We start from the raw sequence: 11,248 nt of genomic DNA, 5'->3' as shown, positions 1-11,248 counted from the left end.
CTCTCTCTCTCTCTCTCTCTCTCTCTCTCTCTCTCTCTCCCTCCCTCTCACACACACTGACACACAGGGTACTTGATAAATTGTAGAAACATTCAGCGTCACACTAAGTAGTAGAAGTACGATTGCTTGCCAAAACCAACCTTGATATATTATCGATATCCACTGTTACATAAAAGAATAGTGTAAAACATTTGTAACATATCTACATTGAGAATCGTTGACGGGGTACGTGAGTTCATCTGACAGGCTTGTTGGGCTACCTCAGATCCAAACGTCTGGGAACTTTAGATTATCTGTCCGATCTGCATCATTTCTTTGCTTGTTGTCAGATGTGTTTGACGGACACTTGCTGGGCTCCACTGACAGCCAGGTGAAGGAGAAGTCCACCATGAAAGCCATTCTAGCCAACTTTCTGCCCGGCAACAGCTACAGCCCCATCCCCTTCCCGTTGTAAGTGACTCACTCTATCTTACTATCTTAGTTTTAAAAAACTGTGAAGAAACTACAATTGGCACTGAACGCTGGCTCAAAATCTTAGTCTTATTCACTTACTCTTTGGTCAGAACGTAAACTGTAATTTCCCCATAGGGGATCAATAAACAGATTAAAATTAATTAAATAAAAAATGTGTTTTTGCTAGGAAGGTTTAATGTTATTTAAATCTTTTGTAGGTTTGTTTGTGTTTAAAGAACATTCATCTGATTTTAAATGCTTCTTTGATACAACTGTTTTGTAGCACGTTGTGTTCATACTCGCCATACAAAAAAAGATGTAAAGAAATTTCTTTTATTTAATCTGTTAAGGGCTGTTTTTGTAAACATTTGTTATACTAGTGCTTACACTTTATCTGATGTATTGATATTTGATATTTATGTAATATCTTTCAAGTTGTTAAAGGGATACTGTGCTGATTTTAAACCAGCTCTGTGTTATCTTTGTGTGGGCAGTGTGTTGAGATGAACAGTGAATAACAATAATAACTTTATTTGTGTAGCACCATTAAAAACTACATCTTACAAAGTGCATTAACAGAAGAAACAAAAGCATAAACAAACCATTAATATACACAGCGCATCAGTACACATACCGATACGTACACAACAAAAGATAATGACGATTATAACTCACAAGAGCCAGCAGATGCAATAAAAAGATATAAGTATGGGCTGTAGGCTTCAGTGGTTTGTCTCTGACTGTCATGTGATCTGTGTTCACAGTGACCCGGACAAACACTACCTGATGTACGAACACGAGCGTGTTCCCATCGCAGTGTGTGAGAGAGAGCCGAGCTCCATCATAGCCTTCGCTCTCAGGTGACAGCCACCTCCTCTCTCTCTCTAGCTCGCTCTCTCTCTCTCTCTCTCTCTCTCTCTCTCTCTCTCTCTCTCTCTCTCTCTCTCTCTCTCTCTCTCTCTCTCTCTCTCTCTCTCTCTCTCTCTTTCTGTTGCTGCAGCTTTATGAATGTCCCATTTCAACATGATGTTATTGTGTCATGTTTTGCCTTTACAGCTGTAAGGAGTATAAAACAGCGCTGGATGATCTGTCCAAGGCATCTAACACAGGCGGGGATGAGACTCCACAGGTCATCAGGTACACAAGATTCAAGTTTAAATCTCTCAGGAATGTGTGTTGGAAAGAAATTTTAGGGCATTTAGTAAAGTACTGTACTTACTGTACAAATTTGAGGTACTTTCATTTACCTGAGTACAATTGTATACTCTCTATACTGCTTTATACAAAGTCCTTCACCTAAAACAATAAAAACCTTGGTCAAAGAGAATATAAGCTGTAAATAACCAAGAAAAAATCACCAAAGAAAGAAGAAATAGACATTGACGGCCACGTAACCTTTGTCATACAAAAGTCAAGGCTCCTGTAGTTTTATTTACAGTAATCTTTAACTGGTCAACTGATGATTTGAAATGAAGAAACACCACGGGCAGCGTCTGGCACAAGTGCGTTCAGTGCATGTTCAAATCCCATTTTGCTAGATTAACTGTGCAAAAAAAAAAGGTCAGTGCGCCAGGCGCGTGGTTCAAAAGGGTTGTACTTAGTGTCCTTTATTAATCATAGGTATGTTTTGGGCTTAACATGCAATAAACCAATCAGAGTGTCATCTCCCGTTCCCTCTAAAAGCCAGTTGCATTTGGACCATGGTGCCTTGCTATCATGATGGCCGATAAGCTGAGCAAGGAGAGAAGACACTGATCTGCTTGTGCGTGAAGTGAAAGCACGCAATCAGATAATATCATAATACTATTTCACAGTTTTGTGTGTGTGTGTGTGTGTGTGTGTGAGACAAGCATTGTGTGTGCGCTGTGCATGAGCCTAGTCGCATTTTACTATTGCGCTGTTAAAATAACAATGAAATGCTGCTTTATTATCTTTAGACCAGGTTTTTGTTGGTCAGTAGCGCGATCACTTCCCGCTTTCTCAAGATAGCAATACGCCCAGAACACACCTGAACACACCTCCCTGTGAGACTAGCATGCCCATGGGCCTACAGGTCAGGTGAATTTCCCATTTAAGCCACGTGGGGGCTGGACGGGAAATGGCCTGCATGGGTCTTAAACTAGCAAAGACTTGTGTCTGGCTTTGCGCTGCGGCCGGATAAAGACAGGGCTCCAGGTGTTGATTAGGCACAAAGAACTGACGTGGTTTCTCTTTTCCCTCTTCAGTGGTGGGGAGAGTCGGGCTAAGAGCAGCCCTGCCAGGCCCAGTGAGTCGGCCTCATCCCAGCAGAGCCGCAGCAGCATGGAGTCGGATCCCCTCAGTACGTGTTTAGGGCATATTACAATTTAATACACTAAAGATTTTAAAACATTTAGAAGTGAAAGGATTCACTTTTACTTTTTGTTTTGTGCAGAGGATGCAGACTTGGCCGACAGACAGAAGAAACAGACCCTGAATCCACACGTTGAGCTACGTGAGTATTCAGCTAACATTTATTTACCCTCAGATGCAGTGGGGGAGGAAGTATTCAGATCCTTTACTTAAGTAAAGGACTAATACCACACTAATATATACTATTATAACCCTAACCCTAAGTCCAGTAAAGCCCCTGCATTGATAATGTTAAGTTTAATCAGGAAAATAAAGTATTAAAACTATAAAAATGTCCCACGTGACTGTAAAACTATTATATATTATGTCATTAGATTATTATTACTAATGTAAAAGAAGGATTTTTTTTGTTGGAGTTGAGCTGGAGCTCATTTCAAACTATTAAGTAATGATTGTTTTCATTATGGATTAATCTGCTGATTATTTTCTCCATTAATCCATTGATTGTTGTTTGTAAACAGTTCAGAAAAATGTGAGAAACGTCGTCACGATTAGTGACACGGTCATAATGTTTGTTTTGTCCAACCAACAGTCTAGATCTGAAAAATATAACAAAGCAATTAAAATAATTTAAAGGATAAGCGGCAAATCTTTACATTTTTCAAAAATGAGCTTTACCGAAATAGTGCATTGTTTGAGGGAAAATGAATTCGCTATTACTAATTGTTTCAGCTGTACTTACGCGCACTTTTTGGTAGTTTATTCATAACAAAGTTCTATTTTATAAACTATTTCCGTCTGAGACATAGTGGAGTACATTCGGAACTAGCAGTAAATAACTCAAGTAAAGTTAAAGTACCTCAAATGTGTACAAAAGGTTCATTCTACAAGTTTTGTTTCATTCTACCAGGTCTTAGAGAAATTTGACTTGATGTAACTGAGATTACCTCTCCTCAAAGTCCTCTTAATGTTTTACTTTTGTAGAATTCTCTGATGCCAACGCCAAGTTTTACTGTCGCATCTACTACGCCGAGGAGTTTCACAAGATGCGTGAGGAGATCATGGAGAGCAACGAGGAGGACTTTGTCCGCTCGCTGTCCCACTGTGTCAACTGGCAGGCTCGCGGTGGGAAGTCTGGAGCTGTTTTTTATGCAACAGAAGGTTGTATATTTAATATCTCAGAGAAAAAGTATTAGGACATATTTCTGTTAACAAATGTGCAGGATTAAGCCCAATGTATGCCTTTGCGTTGAATACGTACGTAGGTACTGCAGACCACAACAACTGTGTTTGGTCTGCTCTGCCGTGGCTTGGTAGCGTTGTATTTCCCCTAGTCCCACATTGCCAGGTCTTCCTCCTCCGTGCTACGAAGGGAGGTCGGCATAGTCCACGGAGGATTCCGGCTGCTCTGGTTTATTGGCATTTCTTTAAACCAATCACAATTGTCTTGGGCGGCACTAAGCCCCGTACCAAGCAACGGCACCTCTGCAAAAAAGAGGAGAAGGAACTTGTTTTGGTGTCCTCGTTCTCAAAGGAAGCCCAAGACCATGGATAGCCTTCCGAAATGAGTGAAATCCGGAGGAATTTCCCAGCAGCAACGAAGCAATCTGGGAAGTGGAACGTCGTGAAAATAGACCACATTTCCCCCGACTCATTTTCTGGTTCTCCTTCTCCATAAACCACATGGAATCAAGGAGAGGGTGAACATTTCCTGTCACAGATTTCCCACCGAGGTCAGAAAGCACAGGGGAGACACTTTGTTTCTCTCGCCATGACTCTCTAGAGTTGGTACTCGCTCCGAAGCTAATCCCATCTCACTCGCTCTACCACACACTCCCCACAACACACGCTGCTACTCTCTTAAAGAGATACGCAAATATCAGGCCACTTATGTAGACATAAAACTGTAATGTGTAGGTCAAGCTCTTAAAAATGTTTGAATAACCGGAACCATCTCCTCTTCTGTCGTGTCTCAGATGACCGGTTCATCCTGAAGCAGATGCCCAGACTGGAGGTCCAGTCCTTCCTGGACTTTGCACCTCACTACTTCACTTACATCACCGGAGCTGTGCAGCAGAAAGTAGGCATCGTACAGAATCTATTTGGGGGTCATTACCTGAGTTTAAAGGAACACAGCAACTTATTGGGACTTTAGCTCATTCACCGTATAGCCCTGAGTTAAACAAGGGTGTACACACCCTTCTCCTCTCTGTGCGGGTTGTAACTCTGTCTGACGCCACCACGAGCCTCAAGGGTAACTCAGTTTGTAGAGTTGGTGCCCATGTATAGAGGTTTACTCCTCAACGGAGCGGGCCCGGGTTTGACTCTGATCTGCGGCCCCTCTCCCCCCTTTCACATCTTCAGCTGTCCTTTCATTAAAGGCCTAAAATGCCCCAAAAAAAGTCTTATAAAGATTTTTAAAAAATAAAAAGAATATGGCTGTGTCTCATGTGACCTTGTTATTTGTACACCCTGTGACGATACACAGCACAACAAGTAAATAGGAACACATTGGCGTTATTTTATCACTTACTGGGAGCAGTGGGCTAGTTGGAGCCGATTACCTCCAGGAGCTGGGCTAAGCAAGGCTAGTGGTGGGGACGTCAGACAGAGTTACAACACATCCTAGAGGAAAAGGGTATGTAGGACTTGTCTAACTCTGGGCTATACGGTGAATAAGCTAAACTCCCAATAAGTTGGCCTCTTCCTTTAAGTAAATAAACCATTTTTGTTATCACAGCGGCCGACTGCGCTGGCAAAGATCCTGGGTGTTTACAGGATCGGTTACAAGAACTCTCAGAACAACACGGAGAAGAAACTGGACCTGCTGGTGATGGAAAATCTTTTTTATGGACGCAAAATGGCTCAGGTAAGACAAAGAACAACACTGCAGTGGTACACATTAATTGTTAAAGTCGTCCTAGTTCACCAAGATGTTCCCGGTCAGTGTTTTCCTATTCTATCTGTTTCTGGAGTAATATTACCGCTGCATTAGGCGCTCTGAATAGAATCCCCTGTTCCTAGCGTAGCTACTACATGGCTCCTCGAGGTGGCGCTCAACACGTGGACGAGGGAAACTTGAACATAAGTTAACAAGCCGAAGAGGTTTTCAACGGGATGGCTGACAAGGGTTTGAGGAAAATAACAGATGCCACAGTCCAAAGTCTGGACCCATAATTTACCTTTAATTTTACCATTTCATTTAAAGGCTGAAGAACTTGTTCTGCAGAACTGTGCTATTTGCACTTCTAGTGAATAAAGAGAGAAACCGTGCACTTAACCTTTTCATGGGCACTTTGTATAAGGCTGAACAATTCATCGCAATTTTATTGAAATTTGAAATATGGAGTACTGCAATATCCAAATCACAGCGGCGGGGCGCAAGATCGCAGGTGGGGCCCCATTTTTGTTAAATGCTAAATATGTGTCCAACCATTCTGAATGAAGTACGGTGGTGCTGCAGAGAAGTACCGACCTATGAATCCTATCCTACAGACTACAGAAAATGCAAAAATGACACTATAAATCAATGTAATGTTTTAGATTTCATAATTTTTTAATGAAAAAGAGAATAATACAAAAATGATCATTCCCTCAAATATTATGAATCATTTCCCAATATCAGTCAAAATAATCACAATTACATCATTTCCTTATATCGTGCAGCCCTACTTTGTAGTCTAAGTTACCGATATTGTGATGTATTATTAAAAGATTGTCTAGCAATATATGGATTATTGCCAAATTGCCCCGTTGAAGCAAGACACTGAACCCCGAGTTGCCCCCGATGCTGCGCCTTCGGAGTGTAAATGTGTGTGAGAGTTTATTTAATGAGCACGTGGCACCTTGAACAGCAGCCTCAAGCACAGCGTGTGATTAGTGGAAAAAGTGCTTTGAGTTGCTAAAAGCGCTGCATAAAACCAGTCCAGTTTACAAGTTATTATCATATTGTGAGGTGATTCCCATCCCTAATGTTTGTCCTGTGACAACCATGTATCTCTAAAGTAATCTTCCTCTGTAGGTGTTTGACCTCAAAGGCTCGCTGAGGAACCGTAACGTGAAGACGGACTCGGGGAAGGAAAGCTGCGAGGTGGTTCTGCTGGACGAGAACCTTCTGAAGTTGATCCACGACAACCCGCTGTACATCCGCTCCCACTGTAAGGCCATCCTGCGAGCCGCCATACACAGCGACGCCTACTTCCTGTCCAGCCACCTCATCATCGACTACTCGCTGCTGGTGGGGCGCGACGATGCCACCGATCAGCTGGTGGTCGGGATTATAGGTGAGAGGAGGCGAGAAACCTGCATGCTCCTTTTTAACTCAATGTTTTGATGTCTTTTTTTATTTGTACAGAGAGTCTGGCCACTCTCTATTGACAAGTGTTAACTTCCTTGAAAGCGGGTACTGGTAGTTTAAAACTATTGGATTTGCCATAACCAATCACAAATGATTGGTTGCGACGTTAGCTTAGCATCGCTAGCGTTAGCCTCATAGCATTAGGCATAGCTAACTCCTTCACCACTAACGGAGCGAGCTGGAAAATCTAACTTTTCACAACATCATGGCCACCAAAAAAACTCCAAACCAATTGCTGCGCTCGCATCTTTCTCCGCCACCATTACGAAACTACAACTCAAACTAGCGCGCGGCCTCACCGTCCTCCTCGTTCTCAGTCCGTCCCGCTGTTCGCTGATTGGGCCGCCAAAAATTTGGCTGGAGAAAAGACTATACCACGAACCCAGACGGACTACTGAAGGGAAATGAAAATTGAGCTGAAGTACGTCGGAGGGTGGAGCCACACTAGTGTTTTTCTGCATATTTTCTACAACAGTTTTCTCTCTTGTCTTTCCTTCAGATTACATCAGGACATTTACCTGGGACAAGAGACTGGAGATGGTCGTCAAATCCACTGGAATCCTGGGAGGTCAAGGTGAGTCCTGAGCTGATTCACGCTCTCCTCCACATCCTGGTGACAATACTTGTCTTTTTTTTTGAACACGCACAAAGAACATTTAGAAATTATACCCCGTTTTCATCTACTTGTGAAATCTAGGTTTAAGTGATAAGTATAAAAGTAAAGCTGACTCTAACCAATTGTAGATATTAATATTTTAGAGCTTAAAAAAGAAATGATACATAGGCCAATATTCCTTCTTTTTTTTTTATTTAGAAGAACTGAGGCGCTGTAGTTAGGACTCTAATAAATACCCCAGGGCGTGGCAGCCTTATCTGGATTATTTTAACCAACTCTGCTGTCCCAGTCTGACTGAAGAGTCTTTATACACCTAGCAGCTTTCATCACATCCCCTCTAACCTTTTATTATTCTTTATTTATTTAGTTTTATATTTTTTGTGTGGTCACTGTCATTATTAGTTATATACAATCAGTATTATTTATTTCTCACCTTACTTAACTTTGTCTTTGTAACTGCATACTCATGTGCCTTCCTTCGCTCTGTCCCGTTTACGTGCAAAATTAAATATAAACACTTGAAATACAATAGGCTGTGTCGATATTATCAGACTATATTAGTTTATAACAGGTAATAAATTGGTATCAGTGCTGACGATAAACAAGAAATTGCAGTACAGAAAGGTCAGATTAATTGAGCTACAGTGTGAAAGTTCCTTGGGTATTTTGGAAACTATTACAAAGTTCGTCTATTTGTCTAATATTCAACTGTAAAATGTCACGTTCAGTACACATCTTGATTGCGTTGGGATGAAAGTATATGGACATTTAAACTCTGAGAATGAGACTTTAAGCGTGCTGGCTACAATATAAGTAAACAATTCAGCTTCTAAACATTTTGGGTTGTCTTTGTCTCATCAGGGAAGATGCCCACTGTGGTGTCTCCGGAGCTGTACAGAGCTCGTTTCTGTGAGGCCATGGACAAATACTTCCTGATGGTACCGGACCACTGGACCGGCCTGGGCATCAACTGCTGAGCAGTGTGTGCATGTCCACGTGCAGTAATACACAGAAACGCACAGGTACTCACTCCAGCCTCAGTCTGGGAGTTCAACACAAGCACACTGGACGTTGTAAATGAAGCCGGTGTGTAGACCAGTATACAGCACAGCATCATTCCATAGGAGCAGGGCCGCTCTGCAGCATTATTATGACAATTTTTTTTTTTTTTTTAATCATCATTGATCAGGTTCTAATTTATCCTCCTCTGAGAAACGTACGTGTTTCGTGGAGGGTTTGTAATTTTATTAGTGACACACTGCTTCAAGAGGACCCGCTGAAAACATTCAGTCTTGTGAATTATAGTTTGTAAAGCAAACTAGTTCATGTAATTTAACGTTTGTAAATGTACAGAGATTATGTAACTATTAAAGAGTATTAACACAGATTTGTTAAAGCTAGTAGCTGTTTGGTTTTTTGTTGGTGTTATTAAAGCAGAAATCCCTATCAGATAAGATGCAAAGACTTTTAAACTACAATGTACATTATATATTATCAATATTTGGATGACCAGACGAGAGTGCTGAAAGTTCATTGATAACATTTTAATATTCAATTAATAATTTAAGTCACTCATTAAGCTTTACAAGTAAAGATTTGCCGCGTTGTATAATGTGTGTAGTCGGGTTCAACGGAAGTACATTTCTAAGATAACTTCCTGCGCGGTTCTTTCTGTGAAGGATTGTAAAGATTTACAAAGAATGTGCTCACAGCCTTTATCTAACCGGGACGTTTGGGGGCCGATTGCTGTGGACATTAAATATTGTTTGTGGTGTTTTCTTTTGCGCGGTTCCACCAAAACAAGTTCCTTCCTGAGACCAGTTTGCTGAGCCACCGTCGCCACCGTTTAGCTCCGCCCAAGACGATTGGGATTGGTTAAAGAAATGCAAACAACCCAGACCTTTAACCCAGAATGCATCTGTGGTGTAGCCAACCCTTACTCCACAGCGCTTTGGAAGTAGGTCTGGCAATGCAAGACTATAATTTGTGTAAATTAGATTTTTATTTATTTTTTTAGAAATATTTTGCAATTTGAAGATGTTGCCTAGGTGTCTGAGAAATGTCACATTTTCACTATTTACTTTATATTGATATATTAAAGATGCTGACCACAAGTTCCCTCCCTTTAAGCACCTGAAAGTTAAAAAAAAGAAGCACAACAGTAACTTCAAACAGATTTTTATAATTGTACAATTTTTATAAAACAACGGGAAGCTGACAAACAGCCCTCAGCATGTCATACTGCATCAGGAACTGGTAGAAAATCATCAGACATGACCACCGCGATTGTCAGGACTGGTGAGACTCATTTTCTGGTAGAAGAAGAAGAATAATACTGGCAGACAGATTCAGTCTTTCAACAGACCTTCAGCTCAGGGACAAACAAACAAACACTTAACGTGTACTTATCCATTGTCTACTTCAATCTAACTGCAGCTAAAATGAGTTCTCAATTCAAAATAAGCTTATTAATACCCAACTTCTTTTAGTTTGGAAAGATAACTCAAATATAAAACTTTAGGATGGAGAAATTTTTTTAAAGTTCTCTGTGATGGAGATTTGTTTTCATACAAAGATTTACGCCAACATTATATACAAAAGCAGTTTGATTTCATATCAGTACCTAAAGCTACACACAACCAACCTAAAAGGATAAGTGTGGAGATACTCTGATATGCTTTTTGTCTGCAAAGCCCACGAAAAGACCAAATATCAAAACCCATGTATATATATTTTTTTTCTTTGTGCCATAAAGCTCCATTATTGTCCAAAAACTAATAAAACACACCAGTGAGCCACGTGGTCCTTCATTACAATGAACATATGGCAGCCATGATCCCCAAATACTCACTGGAGCACCAAATGTGGATTAATCTGCCACTGAAAATAGTCCCCCATAAATACACTATTTTCTGAGTAACGTTTGCTAAAACTACAATGACCAGCTGTTTTAGGAAATTATTCAACCCCCCTTTTCTTCTTTTTAAATAAAAGTATCTGTGACTTTATTAGGAATGAAGTCAAAAGGTATTGATGGTTTTTGGTCTTCTCAAGGGAGTTAACAATAAAACAAAAGTATATCAGCTGCCTCCAAGGAGAGAAAACAGTGGAGAGACATCATTTCACAAAAAACGGTGGACAATGGTCCCTCACGTATAGCAAAGTCCTCACAAACATGTTATACATGTTATTGTTGTAAAAAGGGGAAAAAAACTGCATCTAGCTAAATGTGCAAATAGTTTTGTTTTGATTTGCCAGGTTTTGAGATAGTTTTTGCCTCCATGTTTCCACGTTTATGGTGCTTACAACAATCAAAAAATGTATCAAACCCAACACCAATCTGTCAATCCAGAAAACTACGTTGTGCCTCTTGACTGTCTTCTGTCAATTTAAAAGGCAAATGCACAAAACCCATACTTATGTATCTGAGGCAGATATCTCAAAACCTGGACAAACTTGCACGGCTCAGTACCACCACAGTTCAGTGATTT

The 11,248-nt window shown here is 40.7% G+C and overlaps 1 protein-coding gene across 7 annotated transcripts in view; it reads left to right on the top strand.

Annotated features, from left to right (window-relative positions):
• The window catches only part of pikfyve (phosphoinositide kinase, FYVE finger containing), a 35,696-nt gene extending 26,555 nt beyond the window's left edge, over positions 1-9,141 (top strand). For all 7 annotated transcript variants that reach the window (XM_034885810.1, XM_034885809.1, XM_034885808.1 and 4 more), the window contains 11 exons: positions 330-450; positions 1,218-1,313; positions 1,510-1,590; positions 2,679-2,773; positions 2,867-2,926; positions 3,769-3,945; positions 4,761-4,864; positions 5,525-5,653; positions 6,806-7,067; positions 7,641-7,715; positions 8,619-9,141. In XM_034885810.1, coding sequence (XP_034741701.1) covers positions 330-450; positions 1,218-1,313; positions 1,510-1,590; positions 2,679-2,773; positions 2,867-2,926; positions 3,769-3,945; positions 4,761-4,864; positions 5,525-5,653; positions 6,806-7,067; positions 7,641-7,715; positions 8,619-8,734 — 1,316 coding nt within the window. In that variant the 3' untranslated portion in view covers positions 8,735-9,141. The remainder of the gene's footprint in view (positions 1-329; positions 451-1,217; positions 1,314-1,509; positions 1,591-2,678; positions 2,774-2,866; positions 2,927-3,768; positions 3,946-4,760; positions 4,865-5,524; positions 5,654-6,805; positions 7,068-7,640; positions 7,716-8,618) is intronic.
• Positions 9,142-11,248: the final 2,107 nt, after the last annotated feature.

Source organism: Etheostoma cragini, chromosome 11, assembly GCF_013103735.1.
Source record: "Etheostoma cragini isolate CJK2018 chromosome 11, CSU_Ecrag_1.0, whole genome shotgun sequence".
NCBI lineage: Eukaryota > Metazoa > Chordata > Actinopteri > Perciformes > Percidae > Etheostoma > Etheostoma cragini.
The sequence above is the reverse complement of the archived record's forward strand: the minus strand, read 5'-3'. Positions and strand labels throughout refer to the sequence as shown.